We start from the raw sequence: 20,541 nt of genomic DNA on the forward strand, positions 1-20,541 counted from the left end.
GCTGTAGTGCTTTAAAAACCAAAATTAGTGAAATTATTTCAGGACTTTGAATGCTTCGACCTAAAATTGCAGCAGAAACTAATCCAGGGTCTGTATACGCAGCTTGAACGCCATAGCACACCATGCCACGGAGCTGTACTGCTTTAAAAACAAAATTATTGAAATTATTCCAGGAGTTTGATTGCTTCGGCCTTAAATCGCAGCAAAAACTAATCCAGAGATTGTATACGCAGCTTGAACGCCAAGGCACACCATGTCAGGGAGCTGTACTGCTTTAAAAACAAAATTAGTAAAATTATTCCAGGACTTTGAATGCTTCGACCTTAAATCGCAGCAGAAACTAATCCAGGGTTTGTATACGCAGCTTGAACGCCATAGCACACCATGCCACGGAGCTGTACTGCTTTAAAAGCAAAATTAGGGAAATTATTCCAGGACTTAGAATGCTTCGACCTTAAATCGCAGCAGAAACTAATCCAGGGTTTGTATACGCAGCTTGAACGCCATTGCATAGCATGCCACGGAGCTGTAGTGCTTTAAAAACCAAAATTAGTGAAATTATTTCAGGACTTTGAATGCTTCGACCTAAAATCGCAGCAGAAACTAATCCAGGGTCTGTATACGCAGCTTGAACGCCATAGCACACCATGCCACGGAGCTGTACTGCTTTAAAAACAAAATTATTGAAATTATTCCAGGACTTTGATTGCTTCGGCCTTAAATCGCAGCAAAAACTAATCCAGAGATTGTATACGCAGCTTGAACGCCAAGGCACACCATGTCAGGGAGCTGTACTGCTTTGAAAACAAAATTAGTAAAATTATTCCAGGACTTTGAATGCTTCGACCTTAAATCGCAGCAGAAACTAACCCAGGGTTTGTATACGCAGCTTGAACGCCATAGCACACCATGCCACGGAGCTGTACTGCTTTAAAAACAAAATTAGTGAAATTATTCCAGGACTTTGACTGCTTCGACCTTAAATCGCAGCAGAAACTAATCCAGAGATTGTATACGCAGCTTGAACGCCAAGGCACACCATGTCACGGAGCTGTACTGCTTTAAAAACAAAATTAGTGAAATTATTCCAGCACTTTGAATGCTTCGACCTTAAATCGCAGCAGAAACTAATCCAGGGTTTGTATACGCAGCTTGAACGCCATAGCACACCATGCCACGAAACTGTACTGCTTTAAAAACAAAATTAGTGAAATTATTCCAGGACTTCGAATGCTTCGACCTTAAATCGCAGCAGAAACTAATCCAGGGTTTGTATACGCAACTTGAACGCCATAGCACACCATGCCACGGGCTGTACTGCTTTAAAAACAAAATTAGTGAAATTATTCCAGGACTTTGACTGCTTCGACCTTAAATCGCAGCAGAAACTAATCCAGAGATTGTATACGCAGCTTGAACGCCAAGGCACACCATGTCCCAGAGCTGTACTGCTTTAAAAACAAAATTAGTGAAATTATTCCAGGACTTTGAATGCTTCGACCTTAAATCGCAGCAGAAACTAATCCAGGGTTTGTATACGCAGCTTGAACGCCATAGCACACCATGCCACGGAGCTGTACTGCTTTAAAAACAAAATTAGTAAATTATTCCAGGACTTTGACTGCTTCGACCTTAAATCGCAGAAGAAACTAATCCAGAGATTATATACGCAGCTTGAACGCCAAGGCACACCATGTCACGGAGCTGTACTGCTTTAAAAACAAAACTAGTGAAATTATTCCAGGACTTTGACTGCTTCGACCTTAATCGCAGCAGAAACTAATCCAGAGATTGTATACGCAGCTTGAACGCCAAGGCACACCATGTCCCAGAGCTGTACTGCTTTAAAAACAAAATTAGTGAAATTATTCCAGGACTTTGAATGCTTCGACCTTAAATCGCAGCAGAAACTAATCCAGGGTTTGTATACGCAGCTTGAACGCCATAGCACACCATGCCACGGAGCTGTACTGCTTTAAAAACAAAATTAGTGAAATTATTCCAGGACTTTGATTGCTTCGACCTTAAATCGCAGCAGAAACTAATCCAGAGATTGTATACGCAGCTTGAACGCCAAGGCACACCATGTCACGGAGCTGTACTGCTTTGAAAACAAAATTAGTGAAATTATTCCAGGACTTTGAAAGCTTCGAACTTAAATCGCAGCAGAAACTAATCCAGGGACTGTACACGCAGCTTGAACGCAATAGCACACCATGTCACGGAGCTGTACTGCTTTAAAAACAAAATTAGTGAAATTATTCCAGGACTTTGAATGCTTCGACCTTAAATCGCAGCAGAAACTAATCCAGGGTTTGTATACGCAGCTTGAACGCCATAGCACACCATGCCACGGAGCTGTACTGCTTTAAAAACAAAATTAGTGAAATTATTCCAGGACTTTGAATGCTTCGACCCTAAATCGCAGCAGAAACTAATCCAGGGTTTGTATACGCAGCTTGAACGCCATAGCACACCATGCCACGGGCTGTGCTGCTTTAAAAACAAAATTAGTGAAATTATTCCAGGACTTTGACAGTTTCGACCTTAAATCGCAGCAGAAACTAATCCAGAGATTGTATACGCAGCTTGAACGCCAAGGCACACCATGTCCCAGAGCTGTACTGCTTTAAAAACAAAATTAGTGAAATTATTCCAGGACTTTGAATGCTTCGACCTTAAATTGCAGCAGAAACTAATCCAGGGTTTGTATACGCAGCTTGAACGCCATAGCACACCATGCCACGGAGCTGTACTGCTTTAAAAACAAAATTAGTGAAATTATTTCAGGACTTTGAATGCTTCGACCTTAAATCGCAGCAGAAACTAATCCAGAGATTGTATACGCAGCTTGAACGCCAAGGCACACCATGTCCCAGAGCTGTACTGCTTTAAAAACAAAATTAGTGAAATAATTCCAGGACTTTGAATACTTTGAATGCTTCGAACTTGAATCGCAGCAGAAACTAATCCAGGGACTGTACACGCAGCTTGAACGCCATAGCACACCATGTCACGGAGCTGTACTGCTTTAAAACCAAAATTAGTGAAATTATTCCAGTACTTTGACTGCTTCGACCTTAAATCGCCGCAGAAAGTAATCCAGAGATTGTATACGCAGCTTGAACGCCAAGGCACAGCATGTCACGGAGCTGTACTGCTTTAAAAACAAAATTAGTGAAAATATTCCAGGACTTTGAATGCTTCGACCTTAAATCGCAGCAGAAACTAATCCAGGTTTTGTATACGCAGCTTGAACGCCATAGCACACAATGCCACGGAGCTGTACTGCTTTAAAAACAAAATTAGTGAAATTATTCCAGGAATTTGAATGCTTCGACCTTAAATCGCAGCAGAAACTAATCCAGGGTTTGTATACGCAGCTTGAACGCCATAGCACACCATGCCACCGAGCTGTACTGCTTTAAAAACAAAATTAGTAAATTATTCCAGGACTTTGACTGCTTCGACCTTAAATCGCAGAAGAAACTAATCCAGAGATTATATACGCAGCTTGAACGCCAAGGCACACCATGTCACGGAGCTGTACTGCTTTAAAAACAAAACTAGTGAAATTATTCCAGGACTTTGAATGCTTCGACCTTAAATCGCAGCAGAAACTAATCCAGGGACTGTACACGCAGCTTGAACGCCATAGCACACCATGTCACGGAGCTGTACTGCTTTAAGATTAAAATTAGTGAAATTATTCGAGGACTTTGAATGCTTCGACCTTAAATCGCAGCAGAAACTAATCCAGGGACTGTACACGCAGCTTGAACGCCATAGCACACCATGTCACGGAGCTGTACTGCTTTAAAAACAAAATTAGTGAAATTATTCGAGGACTTTGAATGATTCGACCTTAAATCGCAGCAGAAACTAATCCAGGGACTGTACACGCAGCTTGAACGCCATAGCACACCATGTCACGGAGCTGTACTGCTTTAAAAACAAAATTAGTGAAATTATTCCAGGACTTTGAATGCTTCGACCTTAAATCGCAGCAGAAACTAATCCAGGGTTTGTATACGCAGCTTGAACGCCATAGCACACCATGCCACGGAGCTGTACTGCTTTAAAAACAAAATTAGTGAAATTATTCCAGGACTTTGAATGCTTCGACCCTAAATCGCAGCAGAAACTAATCCAGGGTTTGTATACGCAGCTTGAACGCCATAGCACACCATGCCACGGGCTGTGCTGCTTTAAAAACAAAATTAGTGAAATTATTCCAGGACTTTGACAGTTTCGACCTTAAATCGCAGCAGAAACTAATCCAGAGATTGTATACGCAGCTTGAACGCCAAGGCACACCATGTCCCAGAGCTGTACTGCTTTAAAAACAAAATTAGTGAAATTATTCCAGGACTTTGAATGCTTCGACCTTAAATCGCAGCAGAAACTAATCCAGGGTTTGTATACGCAGCTTGAACGCCATAGCACACCATGCCACGGAGCTGTACTGCTTTAAAAACAAAATTAGTGAAGATATTTCAGGACTTTGAATGCTTCGACCTTAAATCGCAGCAGAAACTAATCCAGAGATTCTATAAGCAACTTGAACGCCAAGGCACACCATGTCCCAGAGCTGTACTGCTTTAAAAACAAAATTAGTGAAATAATTCCAGGACTTTGAATGCTTCGAACTTGAATCGCAGCAGAAACTAATCCAGGGACTGTACACGCAGCTTGAACGCCATAGCACACCATGTCACGGAGCTGTACTGCTTTAAAACCAAAATTAGTGAAATTATTCCAGGACTTTGACTGCTTCGACCTTAAATCGCTGCAGAAAGTAATCCAGAGATTGTATACGCAGCTTGAACGCCAAGGCACAGCATGTCACGGAGCTGTACTGCTTTAAAAACAAAATTAGTGAAATTATTCCAGGACTTTGAATGCTTCGACCTTAAATCGCAGCAGAAACTAATCCAGGGTTTGTATACGCAGCTTGAACGCCATAGCACACCATGCCACGGAGCTGTACTGCTTTAAAAACAAAATTAGTGAAATTATTTCAGGACTTTGAATGCTTCGACCTTAAATCGCAGCAGAAACTAATCCAGAGATTCTATACGCAGCTTGAACGCCAAGGCACACCATGTCCCAGAGCTGTACTGCTTTAAAAACAAAATTAGTGAAATAATTCCAGGACTTTGAATGCTTCGAACTTGAATCGCAGCAGAAACTAATCCAGGGACTGTACACGCAGCTTGAACGCCATAGCACACCATGTCACGGAGCTGTACTGCTTTAAAACCAAAATTAGTGAAATTATTCCAGGACTTTGACTGCTTCGACCTTAAATCGCCGCAGAAAGTAATCCAGAGATTGTATACGCAGCTTGAACGCCAAGGCACAGCATGTCACGGAGCTGTACTGCTTTAAAAACAAAATTAGTGGAAATATTCCAGGACTTTGAATGCTTCGACCTTAAATCGCAGCAGAAACTAATCCAGGTTTTTTATACGCAGCTTGAACGCCATAGCACACAATGCCACGGAGCTGTACTGCTTTAAAAACAAAATTAGTGAAATTATTCCAGGAATTTGAATGCTTCGACCTTAAATCGCAGCAGAAACTAATCCAGGGTTTGTATACGCAGCTTGAACGCCATAGCACACCATGCCACGGAGCTGTACTGCTTTAAAAACAAAATTAGTAAATTATTCCAGGACTTTGACTGCTTCGACCTTAAATCGCAGAAGAAACTAATCCAGAGATTATATACGCAGCTTGAACGCCAAGGCACACCATGTCACGGAGCTGTACTGCTTTAAAAACAAAACTAGTGAAATTATTCAAGGACTTTGAATGCTTCGACCTTAAATCGCAGCAGAAACTAATCCAGGGACTGTACACGCAGCTTGAACGCCATAGCACACCATGTCACGGAGCTGTACTGCTTTAAAAACAAAATTAGTGAAATTATTCGAGGACTTTGAATGATTCGACCTTAAATCGCAGCAGAAACTAATCCAGGGACTGTACACGCAGCTTGAACGCCATAGCACACCTTGCCACGGACCTGTACTGCTTTAAAAACAAAATTAGTGAAATTATTCCAGGACTTTGACAGTTTCGACCTTAAATCGCAGCAGAAACTAATCCAGAGATTGTATACGCAGCTTGAACGCCAAGGCACACCATGTCCCAGAGCTGTACTGCTTTAAAAACAAAATTAGTGAAATTATTCCAGGACTTTGAATGCTTCGACCTTAAATTGCAGCAGAAACTAATCCAGGGTTTGTATACGCAGCTTGAACGCCATAGCACACCATGCCACGGAGCTGTACTGCTTTAAAAACAAAATTAGTAAATTATTCCAGGACTTTGACTGCTTCGACCTTAAATCGCAGAAGAAACTAATCCAGAGATTATATACGCAGCTTGAACGCCAAGGCACACCATGTCACGGAGCTGTACTGCTTTAAAAACAAAACTAGTGAAATTATTCAAGGACTTTGAATGCTTCGACCTTAAATCGCAGCAGAAACTAATCCAGGGACTGTACACGCAGCTTGAACGCCATAGCACACCATGTCACGGAGCTGTACTGCTTTAAAAACAAAATTAGTGAAATTATTCGAGGACTTTGAATGATTCGACCTTAAATCGCAGCAGAAACTAATCCAGGGACTGTACACGCAGCTTGAACGCCATAGCACACCTTGCCACGGACCTGTACTGCTTAAAATAATAATGAAAAAACAAAATTATATTTGAAATTATTCCAGGAAACTGAATGATTCGATATTAATTCGAAGCAGAAACTAATTCAGGGGTTGTATGCGCAGCTTGAACGCTGTGGTAGAAAGTGTCAAGAGACTATACTACATTTAAGCAAAAACAGAGAATTTATTCCTGATTATTGAACGCTTAGATGCATAATCGAAGCAAGGACTAATCCAGGAAAAGTATAGGCAGCTTGAACGCCATGGCACAAAGTTCCATCGAGCTGTACTGCTTTTGGCAGAAAAATAATCTGGGAACGTGAACGCTTCAAGACAAAATTAGCGAAACTATTCCAGGAAATTGAATGCTTTGATATTAAATCAAGGCAGAAATTAATCAAGCGATTTCATGCGCAGCTTCAACACCATGGAACAAAAAGTCATGAAGCTGTACTGCTTTCAGCAAACATTCGCTTAGCTGCTAATTCGAATCAGAGACTAATCCAAGGATTGTATGTGCAGCTTGAACGCCATGGCAAAGAATGCAACGGAGCTGTGCTGCCTTTTAAACAAAATGAGTGAAAGTATTCCAGGAAATTGAAAGCTTCAAATTTAATTTAAAGCAAAACTATTCCAGGGACTGTATGCGCAACTTGTACGCCATGGCACAAAGTAACATAGAGCTGTACTGCTTTCAGCAAAAAAAAAACATTTACTCCGGGAAATTGATCACTTAGACCAAAAACCGAAGCAGAAAATAATCCAGGGATTGTATGCGCAGCTTGAACGCCATGATAAAAATTGACACGGACCTGTACTGCTTAAAAAACAAAATTATAGATGAAATTATACCAGGAAATTGAATGATTCGATATTAATTCGAAGCAGAAATTAATACAGGGGTTGTATGCGCAGATTGAACGCCATGGCAAAAATTCCAAGGAGCTGTACTGCCCCATAAATAAAATAAGCGAAATATTCCAGGAAAATGAATGCTTCGATTTTATTTCAAAGCAGAATTAAATCCAGGGGCTATATGCGCGATTTGAACATCATGTCACAAAGTGTCACGAAGCAGCACTGTTTTCCGCAAAAAAGAACATTTATTCCGGGAAAATGAATGCTTAGACCAAAAATCGAAGCAGAAACTAATCAAGGGATTGTATGCGCAGCTTGAGCGCCATGATAAAAAATACCACGGACCTGTACTGCTTAAAAAACAAAATTATAGCTGAAAAAATTCCAGTAAATTGAATGATTCGATATTAATTCGAAGCAGAAACTAATACAGGGGTTGTATGCGCAGCTTGAACGCTTTCGCAAAGTGTCTAGACTGCACTATATTTAAACAAAAACAGAGAATTTATTCCTGATTATTGAACCCGTAGATAAATAATCCAAGCAGGGAATAATCCATGAAATGTATGCGCAGCTTGAACACCATGGCAAAAAAAGCCACGGAGCTGTACTGCTTTAAAAACAATTAGTGAAACTATTCCGGCAAATTGAATGCTTTGATATTAAATCAAAGCAGAAGCTTATCTGGCTATTTCATGCGCAGCTTGAACGCCATGGCATAAAGTGTCATTAAGCTGTACTGCTTTAAGCAAAAAAAAATTCCGGGAACGCGAACGCTTAGAAGCTAATTCGAATCAGAGACTAATCCAAGGATTGTATATGGAGCTTTAACGCCAAGGCGAAAACGGCACGGAGCTGTACTACTTTATAAACAAAACAAGTGGAATTATTCCATTAAATTGATTGCTTCGACTTTTACTCAAAGGAGAAACTATTCCAGGGGCTGTATGCACAATTTGAACGCCATGGCACAAAGTATCATGAAACTGTACTGCTTTTAGGAAAAAAGAACGTTTTTTACCGGGTAACTGAACGCTTAAATGGAAACTCGAAGTAGAAACTAATCCAGGGGCTGTATTCGCAGCTTGAAAGCCAAAAAAGTAACGGAGCTGAACTTCCGTATAAACAAAATAAGTGAAATTATTCCAGAAAATTGAAAGCTTCAAATTTATTTTAAAGCAAAACTATTCCATGGGCTGTATGCGCAATGTGAACTTCATGTCACGGAGCTGTACTGCTTTAAAACCAAAATTAGTGAAATTATTCCAGGACTTTGACTGCTTCGACCTTAAATCGCCGCAGAAACTAATCCAGGGTTTGTATACGCAGCTTGAACGCCATAGCACACCATGCCACGGAGCTGTACTGCTTTAAAAACAAAATTAGTGAAATTATTCCAGGACTTTGACTGCTTCGACCTTAAATCGCAGCAGAAACTAATCCAGAGATTGTATACGCAGCTTGAACGCCAAGGCACACCATGTCACGGAGCTGTACTGCTTAAAAAACAAAATTATAGATGAAATTATACCAGGAAATTGAATGATTCGATATTAATTCGAAGCAGAAATTAATACAGGGGTTGTATGCGCAGATTGAACGCCATGGCAAAAATTCCAAGGAGCTGTACTGCCCCATAAATAAAATAAGCGAAATATTCCAGGAAAATGAATGCTTCGATTTTATTTCAAAGCAGAATTAAATCCAGGGGCTATATGCGCGATTTGAACATCATGTCACAAAGTGTCACGAAGCAGCACTGTTTTCCGCAAAAAAGAACATTTATTCCGGGAAAATGAATGCTTAGACCAAAAATCGAAGCAGAAACTAATCAAGGGATTGTATGCGCAGCTTGAGCGCCATGATAAAAAATACCACGGACCTGTACTGCTTAAAAAACAAAATTATAGCTGAAAAAATTCCAGTAAATTGAATGATTCGATATTAATTCGAAGCAGAAACTAATACAGGGGTTGTATGCGCAGCTTGAACGCTTTCGCAAAGTGTCTAGACTGCACTATATTTAAACAAAAACAGAGAATTTATTCCTGATTATTGAACCCGTAGATAAATAATCCAAGCAGGGAATAATCCATGAAATGTATGCGCAGCTTGAACACCATGGCAAAAAAAGCCACGGAGCTGTACTGCTTTAAAAACAATTAGTGAAACTATTCCGGCAAATTGAATGCTTTGATATTAAATCAAAGCAGAAGCTTATCTGGCTATTTCATGCGCAGCTTGAACGCCATGGCATAAAGTGTCATTAAGCTGTACTGCTTTAAGCAAAAAAAAATTCCGGGAACGCGAACGCTTAGAAGCTAATTCGAATCAGAGACTAATCCAAGGATTGTATATGGAGCTTTAACGCCAAGGCGAAAACGGCACGGAGCTGTACTACTTTATAAACAAAACAAGTGGAATTATTCCATTAAATTGATTGCTTCGACTTTTACTCAAAGGAGAAACTATTCCAGGGGCTGTATGCACAATTTGAACGCCATGGCACAAAGTATCATGAAACTGTACTGCTTTTAGGAAAAAAGAACGTTTTTTACCGGGTAACTGAACGCTTAAATGGAAACTCGAAGTAGAAACTAATCCAGGGGCTGTATTCGCAGCTTGAAAGCCAAAAAAGTAACGGAGCTGAACTTCCGTATAAACAAAATAAGTGAAATTATTCCAGAAAATTGAAAGCTTCAAATTTATTTTAAAGCAAAACTATTCCATGGGCTGTATGCGCAATGTGAACTTCATGTCACGGAGCTGTACTGCTTTAAAACCAAAATTAGTGAAATTATTCCAGGACTTTGACTGCTTCGACCTTAAATCGCCGCAGAAACTAATCCAGAGATTGTATACGCAGCTTGAACGCCATAGCACACAATGCCACGGAGCTGTACTGCTTTAAAAACAAAATTTGTGAAATTATTCCAGGACTTTGAATGCTTCGACCTTAAATCGCAGCAGAAACTAATCCAGGTTTTGTATACGCAGCTTGAACGCCATAGCACACAATGCCACGGAGCTGTACTGCTTTAAAAACAAAATTTGTGAAATTATTCCAGGACTTTGAATGCTTCGACCTTAAATCGCAGCAGAAACTAATCCAGGGTTTGTATACGCAGCTTGAACGCCATAGCACACCATGCCACGGAGCTGTACTGCTTTAAAAACAAAATTTGTGAAATTATTCCAGGACTTTGAATGCTTCGACCTTAAATCGCAGCAGAAACTAATCCAGGGTTTGTATACGCAGCTTGAACGCCATAGCACACCATGCCACGGAGCTGTACTGCTTTAAAAACAAAATTAGTAAATTATTACAGGACTTTGACTGCTTCGACCTTAAATCGCAGAAGAAACTAATCCAGAGATTATATACGCAGCTTGAACGCCAAGGCACACCATGTCACGGAGCTGTACTGCTTTAAAAACAAAACTAGTGAAATTATTCCAGGACTTTGACTGTTTCGACCTTAAATCGCCGCAGAAACTAATCCAGAGATTGTATACGCAGCTTGAACGCCATAGCACACAATGCCACGGAGCTGTACTGCTTTAAAAACAAAATTTGTGAAATTATTCCAGGACTTTGAATGCTTCGACCTTAAATCGCAGCAGAAACTAATCCAGGGTTTGTATACGCAGCTTGAACGCCATAGCACACCATGCCACGGAGCTGTACTGCTTTAAAAACAAAATTAGTAAATTATTCCAGGACTTTGACTGCTTCGACCTTAAATCGCAGAAGAAACTAATCCAGAGATTATATACGCAGCTTGAACGCCAAGGCACACCATGTCACGGAGCTGTACTGCTTTAAAAACAAAACTAGTGAAATTATTCCAGGACTTTGAATGCTTCAACCTTAAATCGCAGCAGAAACTAATCCAGGGACTGTACACGCAGCTTGAACGCCATAGCACACTGTCACGGAGCTGTACTGCTTTAAAAACAAAATTAGTGAAATTATTCGAGGACTTTGAATGCTTCGACCTTAAATCGCAGCAGAAACTAATCCAGGGACTGTACACGCAGCTTGAACGCCATAGCACACCTTGCCACGGACCTGTACTGCTGAAAATAATAATGAAAAAACAAAATTATATTTGAAATTATTCCAGGAAACTGAATGATTCGATATTAATTCGAAGCAGAAACTAATTCAGGGGTTGTATGCGCAGCTTGAACGCTTTGGTAGAAAGTGTCAAGAGACTATACTACATTTAAGCAAAAACAGACAATTTATTCCTGATTATTGAACGCTTAGATGCATAATCGAAGCAAGGACTAATCCAGGAAAAGTATAGGCAGCTTGAACGCCATGGCACAAAGTTCCATCGAGCTGTACTGCTTTTGGCAGAAAAATAATCTGGGAACGTGAACGCTTAGATGCTAATTCGAATCAAAGAGTAACCCAGCGATTGTAAAAGGAGCTTGAACGCCATGGCGAAAACGGCACGGAGTTGTACTTCTTTATAAACAAAACAAGTGAAATTATTCCAGCAAATTGATTGCTTCGATTTTATGTTAAGCAGAAACTATTCCAGGGGCTCTATGCGCAATTTGAACGCCATGGCACAAAATGTCAAGAAACTGTACTGCTTTTACCAAAAAAGAAAGAACGTTCAATCCGGGTAATTGAACGCTTTAATGAAAATTCGAAGCAGAAACTAATCCAGGGATTGTATTCGCAGCTTGAAAACAATGGCAAAAAAGCAACGGAGATGTACTGGTTTCAAGACAGAATGCCTTGTCTGCCTTTTAAACAAAATGAGTGAAAGTATTCCAGGAAATTGAAAGGTTCAAATTTAATTTAAAGCAAAACTATTCCAGGGACTGTATGCGCAACTTGTACGCCATGGCACAAAGTAACATAGAGCTGTACTGCTTTCAGCAAAAAAAAACATTTACTCCGGGAAATTGATCACTTAGACTAAAAACCGAAGCAGAAAATAATCCAGAGATTGTATGCGCAGCTTGAACGCCATGATAAAAATTGACACGGACCTGTACTGCTTAAAAAACAAAATTATAGATGAAATTATACCAGGAAATTGAATGATTCGATATTAATTCGAAGCAGAAATTAATACAGGGGTTGTATGCGCAGATTGAACGCCATGGCAAAAATTCCAAGGAGCTGTACTGCCCCATAAATAAAATAAGCGAAATATTCCAGGAAAATGAATGGTTCGATTTTATTTCAAAGCAGAATTAAATCCAGGGGCTATATGCGCGATTTGAACATCATGTCACAAAGTGTCACGAAGCAGCACTGTTTTCCGCAAAAAAGAACATTTATTCCGGGAAAATGAATGCTTAGACCAAAAATCGAAGCAGAAACTAATCAAGGGATTGTATGCGCAGCTTGAGCGCCATGATAAAAAATACCACGGACCTGTACTGCTTAAAAAACAAAATTATAGCTGAAAAAATTCCAGGAAATTGAATGATTCGATATTAATTCGAAGCAGAAACTAATACAGGGGTTGTATGCGCAGCTTGAACGCTTTGGCAAAGTGTCTAGACTGCACTATATTTAAACAAAAACAGAGAATTCATTCCTGATTATTGAACCCGTAGATAAATAATCCAAGCAGGGAATAATCCATGAAATGTATGCGCAGCTTGAACACCATGGCAAAAAAGCCACGGAGCTGTACTGCTTTAAAAACAATTAGTGAAACTATTCCGGCAAATTGAATGCTTTGATATTAAATCAAAGCAGAAGCTTATCCGGCTAATTCATGCGCAGCTTGAACGCCATGGCATAAAGTGTCATTAAGCTGTACTGCTTTCAGCAAAAAAAAAAATTCCGCGAACGCGAACGCTTAGAAGCTAATTCGAATCAGAGACTAATCCAAGGATTGTATATGGAGCTTTAACGCCAAGGCGAAAACTGCACGGAGCTGTACTACTTTATAAACAAAACAAGTGGAATTATTCCATTAAATTGATTGCTTCGACTTTTACTCAAAGCAGAAACTATTCCAGGGGCTGTATGCGCAATTTGAACGCCATGGCACAAAGTGTCATGAAACTGTACTGGTTTTAGGAAAAAAGAACGTTTTTTACCGGGTAACTGAACGCTTAAATGGAAACTCGAAGTAGAAACTAATCAAGGGATTGTATGCGCAGCTTGAGCGCCATGGCACACCATGTCACGGACCTGTACTGCTTAAAAAACAAAATTATAGCTGAAAAAATTCCAGGAAATTGAATGATTCGATATCAATTCGAAGCAGAAACTAATACAGGGGTTGTATGCGCAGCTTGAACGCTTTCGCAAAGTGTCTAGACTGCACTATATTTAAACAAAAACAGAGAATTTATTCCTGATTATTGAACCCGTAGATAAATAATCCAAGCAGGGACTAATCCATGAAATGTATGCGCAGCTTGAATGCCATGGCAAAAAAAGCCACGGAGCTGTACTGCTTTAAAAACAATTAGTGAAACTATTCCTGCAAATTGAATGCTTTGATATTAAATCAAAGCAGAAGCTTATCCGGCTATTTCATGCGCAGCTTGAACGCCATGGCATAAAGTGTCATTAAGCTGTACTGCTTTAAGCAAAAAAAAATTCCGGGAACGCGAACGCTTAGAAGCTAATTCGAATCAGAGACTAATCCAAGGATTGTATATGGAGCTTTAACGCCAAGGCGAAAACGGCACGGAGCTGTACTACTTTATAAACAAAACAAGTGGAATTATTCCATTAAATTGATTGCTTCGACTTTTACTCAAAGCAGAAACTATTCCAGGGGCTGTATGCGCAATTTGAACGCCATGGCACAAAGTGTCATGAAACTGTACTGCTTTTAGGAAAAAAGAACGTTTTTTACCGGGTAACTGAATGCTTAAATGGAAACTCGAAGTAGAAACTAATCCAGGGGCTGTATTCGCAGCTTGAAAGCCATGGCAAAAAAGTAACGGAGCTGAACTTCCGTATAAACAAAATTAGTGAAATTATTCCAGAAAATTGAAAGCTTCAAATTTATTTTAAAGCAAAACTATTCCATGGGCTGTATGCGCAATGTGAACTTCATGGCACAAAGTAACATGGTGCTGTACTGCTCTTAGAAAAAAAACCTTTATTCCGGGAAATTGAACGCTTAGACCCAAATTTGAAGCTTAGACCCAAAACCTTTATTTCAATTTCCTGGAAAAAACCTTTATTCCGGGTAATTGAACGCTTAGACCCAAATTTTAAGCAGAAATTAATCCAGAGCTTCTATGCGCAGCTTGAACGCCATGGCAAAAACTCCATGGAGCCGTACTGCCCTAAAACCAAAATAATCGACAATATTCCAGGAAATTGAATGCTTAGACCCAAATTTGAAGCAGAAATTAATCCAGAGGTTGTATGCGCAGCTTGAACGCCATGGCAAAATTTCCAAGGAGCCGTACTGCCCTATAAACAAAAGCGAAAATATTCCAGGAAAATGAATGCTTCGATTTTATTTCAAAGCAGAATTAAATCCAGGGGCTGAAGCGCGATTTGAACATCATGGCACAAAGTGTCAGGAAGCAGCGCTGTTTTCCGCAAAAATAACATTTATTCCGGGAAAATGAATGCTTAGACCCAAAATCGAAGCAGAAACTAATCCAGGGATTGTATGTGCAGCTTGAACGCCATGATAAAAAATGCCACGGACCTGTACTGCTTAAAAAACAAAAATATAGATGAAATTATTTCAGTAAATTGAATGATTCGATATTAATTCGAAGCAGAAACTAATACAGGGGTTGTAAGCGCAGCTAAATGCTTTGGCAAAGTGTCGAGACTGCACTATATTTAAGCAAAAACAGAGAATTTATCTAGGTATTGTATACGCAGTTTGAACGCCATCTCACAATATGCCACTGAGCTGTACAGCTTTATAAACAAAATTAATGAAATTATTACAGGATAATGAATGCTTCGATTTTAACCCGAAGCAGAAAGTAATCCAGGGATTGAATGCGCAGCTTGAACGCCATGGCACAACATGTCACGGAGCTGTTCTGCTTGATATTCAAAATGAGTGAAATTATTCCCGGACTTTGAATGCTTCGACCTTATATCGCAGCAGAAACTAATCCAGGGATTGTATGCGCAGTTTGAACGCCATGGCAGATGTCATGGAGCTGCACTGCTTTATAAACAAAATTAGTGAAATTATTCCAGGACTTTGAATGCTTCAACCTTAAATCACAACAGAAACTAATCCAGGGACTGTATAGGCAGTTTGAACGCCATCTCACAATATGCCACGGAGCTGTACAGCTTTATAAACAAAATTAATGAAATTAATCCAGGATAATGAATGCTTCGATTTTAACCCGAAGCAGAAAGTAATTCAGGGATTGAATGCGCAGCTTGAACGCCATGGCACAACATGTCAAGGAGCTGTTCTGCTTTATATTCATAATAAGTGAAATTATTCCCGGACTTTGAATGCTTCGACCTTAAATAGCAGCAGAAACTAATCCAGAGTTTGTATACGCAGCTTGAACGCCATGGCACAGCATGTCACGGAGCTGTACTGCTTTATAAACAAAACAAATGAAATTATTCCAGGATATTGAATGCTTCGATTTTAATTCGAAGCAGAAAGTAATCCAGGGATTGTATGCGCAGCTTGAACGCCACAGCAGATGCCATGGAGATGTACTGCTTTATAAACAAAATTAGTGAAATTATTCCAAGACTCTGAATGATTCGATCTTAAATCGCAGCAGAAACTAATCCAAGGATTGTATACGCAGTTTGAACGCCATGGCAGATGTCATGGAGCTGCACTGCTTTATAAACAAAATTAGTGAAATTATTCCAGGACTTTGAATGCTTCAACCTTAAATCACAACAGAAACTAATCCAGGGACTGTATAGGCAGTTTGAACGCCATCTCACAATATGCCACGGAGCTGTACAGCTTTATAAACAAAATTAATGAAATTAATCCAGGATAATGAATGCTTCGATTTTAACCCGAAGCAGAAAGTAATGCAGGGATCGAATGCGCAGCTTGAACGCCATGGCACAACATGTCAAGGAGCTGTTCTGCTTTATATTCATAATATGTGAAATTATTCCCGGACTTTGAATGCTTCGACCTTCAATAGCAGCAGAAACTAATCCAGGGATTGTATACGCAGCTTGAACGCCATGGCACAGCATGTCACGGAGCTGTACTGCTTTATAAACAAAACAAGTGAAATTATTCCAGGATATTGAATGCTTCGATTTTAATTCGAAGCAGAAAGTAATCCAGGGATTGTATGCGCAGCTTGAACGCCACAGCAGATGCCATGGAGATGTACTGCTTTATAAACAAAATTAGTGAAATTATTCCAAGACTTTGAATGCTTCGATCTTAAATCGCAGCAGAAACTAATCCAGGGATTGTATACGCAGCTTGAACGCCATGGCACAACATGTCACGAAGCTGTACTGCTTTATAAACAAAACAAGTGAAATTATTCCAGGATATTGAATGCTTCGATTTTAATTCGAAGCAGAAAGTAATCCAGGGATTGTATGCGCAGCTTGAACGCCACAGCAGATGCCATGGAGCTGTTCTGCTTTATATTCATAATATGTGAAATTATTCCCGGACTTTGAATGCTTCGACCTTCAATAGCAGCAGAAACTAATCCAGGGATTGTATACGCAGCTTGAACGCCATGGCACAGCATGTCACGGAGCTGTACTGCTTTATAAACAAAACAAGTGAAATTATTCCAGGATATTGAATGCTTCGATTTTAATTCGAAGCAGAAAGTAATCCAGGGATTGTATGCGCAGCTTGAACGCCACAGCAGATGCCATGGAGATGTACTGCTTTATAAACAAAATTAGTGAAATTATTCCAAGACTTTGAATGCTTCGATCTTAAATCGCAGCAGAAACTAATCCAGGGATTGTATACGCAGCTTGAACGCCATGGCACAACATGTCACGAAGCTGTACTGCTTTATAAACAAAACAAGTGAAATTATTCCAGGATAATGAATGCTTCGATTTTAATCCGAAGCAGAAAGTAACCCAGGGATTGAATGCGCAGCTTGAACGCCATGATAAAAAGAGTCAAGGAGCTGTACAATCTTTAAGCAAAAACAGAATTTAATCAGAATAATTGAACGCTTAGAAGCAGTTTCGAAACACGAACTAATCCACTGATTGTATGCTTAGTTTACACACCATGGCACGAAGTGTCATGAAGCTGTTCAGAGTTATCAAAAAATTACTAAGAACTATTCCAGGAAACTGAACGCTTCGATCTCAAATCGAAGCAGAAATTATTCCAGGGATTGTATAGGCAGCTTGAACGCCACGGCAGCTGTCATGGAGCTGTACTGCTTTATAAAAAAAATAAGTGAAATTATTCCAAGACTTTGAATGCTTCGACCTTAAATCGCAGCAGAAACTAATCCAGGGATTGTATACGCAGCTTGAACGCCATGGCACAGCATGTCACGGAGCTGTACTGCTTTATAAACAAAATTAGTGAAATTATTCCAGGATATTGAATGCTTCGATTTTAATTCGAAGCAGAAAATAATCCACGGATTGTATACGCAGCTTGAACGCCATGGCACAGCATGTCACGGAGCTGTACTGCTTTATAAACAAAATTAGTGAAATTATTCCAGGATATTGAATGCTTCGATTTTAATTCGAAGCAGAAAATAATCCACGGATTGTATGCTCAGCTCGAACGCCATGTAATAAAACGCCACAGATCTGTACTGCTTTATAAACAAAATAAGTGGAACTATTCCAAGGAAAAGAATGCTTGGATCTTAAGTCGAAGCAGAAACTAATCCAGGGATTGTATCCGCAGCTTGAACGCTGTGGCACAACATGTCATGGAGCTGTTCTGCTTTATAAACAAAACAAGTGAAATTATTCCAGGATATTGAATGCTTCGATTTTAATTCGAAGCAGAAAGTAATCCAGGGATTGTATGCTCAGCTTGAACGCCATGGCACAAAGTGCCAGGGAGCTGTGATGCTGTAAACTAAAACTTCAAGATCTTGCTCTAAACTATCACTTCGACTCTCAGCTGAAGCCGAAAGTAAAAGAATTGTATGCACAACCTGATTGCCGCAGTACATCTAGCTGAACCGAAATATTTTAGGGGAATTTTTCCCTGAACTTAAAACGCAATATCAGACCTGAATAGTTTGTAGAAGCTTAGCGAAACAATCTGGCGCTGGAATTTCTCCGAGTAAATCGAAATCATTTGGTCCTGTTGAAGTAAGAGCTATCAGCTGTTCGCTAGTTAGTTTTCCATTGCTCTGTCGAAGAGCATCGAGCATAGATAAATAAATATCTTTGCTTTGTCTGCAATTGGCGAGCAATGAATTTCGAACTAAAAAGAATCGAATCCAATTTTAAAAAAGAAGCGATGCAATTGAAGTCACTTTTGCCTTATAAACTATACCTGAGGATGTAATCGGCAAAAATTGTAAGATGGAAGCAACGATAACTCCAACCAAGTACAAATCATCTCCCATTTTGAGAACAGTTTTGGAACGAGAGTGCTCGTCTGGAGCTTGATGAAGCTGCTTCCAAGACACAATCACGTTTTGGATGATATTTACAAGCTCATCTAAACAGTCGATGTTAACATTTGATTATTACTGCAATTGCTTGATCAATCGACGCAGCTCAAAGCCATGCTTACCAGTTCTTTCAATTTGCATAGTCAAACAAGGATTTTCCACATCCAGAGCTGTAGACAGTGACTCACTCATGTATCCAAAAATACTCTCTAAACAATATTTAGAGTTATCTCGTTTTTAAAATAACTTATCTGGTTTTCAAAATTCTGGTTGCAGAAACTGTTCGAGTGACAGGAAACTTTTCTGGTTTTCAAAATACTGTTTGCAGAAACTATTCGAGCGATAGGTTAGTGAACATTGAACGCCCCAATTTTACACTTGTTTGATTAAGACAAAATTATCAAATATATTCGATACCATTTTTCGAAAAAAAAACTTTTAGGGAAATATATTTAGCTCATTCATCTATTTTACCCAAATATTCTAACAGTTGGAGCCACTCGACTATTTTTCTAAATAATAAACTATATGCATATGATTTTTTTATGCACATTGGAACCTGATACAAGATTTACTACAATAGATTCTGCTCGCCTATAAACTTCTGGGACGTCTCTATCTGAGCCGTTAGCACATTAATCTTCACAGTCGCATCATCCAGCTGTTTCATCTTCTGGCCCAAAAGTGAGTTCTGCTCCTGAGATCTCTCCTCCATCTCTGCAATCTGCTTGTTCAGCTGTCCCACATCCACTCTTGCCCTCTCCACTTCCTCCTGCTGCGTTTGCTGTCTCAGCTGACTGTCTGTTAAAGTGAGCTGGTTGCTCTCCGAAGCCATATTCAACTGCTTCTGCAGTTCTCCTTTCTAAAAAACGAAAGTGCAAAAGTGTTTCCAAACAGTGCAATGCTGATACATTTCATCTCAATTCATCGATTCATCTCTACTGACCGCCCTGAGCACTTTGAGGTGGTCCTCTCTTAGCTTTGTGTATATCTCAGTGATCTTGTTGAACTTGTCCGAGCTGGCCTTCAGTTTGTCCGCATACATCTGACTCTGCTGCTGCATCTCCTCACTCAACTGCTCCACTCGAGAGTCAGCATCCATCGCAACCCTCTTCAGCTGCTGGTTCTCCTGCCAAAAAAAAACATTGTATGGGAAACATTGCAATCGCAAACTGGTACATACTTTGGCCCTTTTACGAGATAGCCCAGTATACCCCTGGAAACGAATGCTCCAAAAACGGGGGACGAAAAACGGAGCACAAAGGTCGTTGATTTGAATACCGCTTCGATCACGGTTGAAGGGTCCCAGAGTCATCCGCCTCCTCACCGTGGGACCGGCTGCGACAAAATGGATGACATATCTCTCACTAACAGAAGACACAGAACGCTCGGCAGGGGGCTAATAAAATATCTTTCAGTAGAAGGGTGCTGGACAGTATGCAATTTC

At 39.9% G+C, this 20,541-nt stretch overlaps 1 protein-coding gene across 1 annotated transcript in view; it reads right to left on the bottom strand.

Moving 5' to 3' along the window:
• LOC134844621 (huntingtin-interacting protein 1-like) overlaps positions 1–20,541 on the bottom strand; it is a 477,037-nt gene that overhangs the window by 7,014 nt on the left and 449,482 nt on the right. The window contains exons 13-17 of the mRNA XM_063861395.1: positions 20,041–20,223; positions 19,689–19,956; positions 19,217–19,303; positions 18,974–19,141; positions 18,705–18,901 (exon numbers count right to left, since the gene is read on the bottom strand). Of these exons, the coding sequence (XP_063717465.1) occupies positions 18,705–18,901; positions 18,974–19,141; positions 19,217–19,303; positions 19,689–19,956; positions 20,041–20,223 (903 nt within the window). The remainder of the gene's footprint in view (positions 1–18,704; positions 18,902–18,973; positions 19,142–19,216; positions 19,304–19,688; positions 19,957–20,040; positions 20,224–20,541) is intronic.

This window comes from Symsagittifera roscoffensis, chromosome 1 (genome assembly GCF_963678635.1).
Source record: "Symsagittifera roscoffensis chromosome 1, txSymRosc1.1, whole genome shotgun sequence".
Taxonomy (NCBI): domain Eukaryota; kingdom Metazoa; phylum Xenacoelomorpha; order Acoela; family Convolutidae; genus Symsagittifera; species Symsagittifera roscoffensis.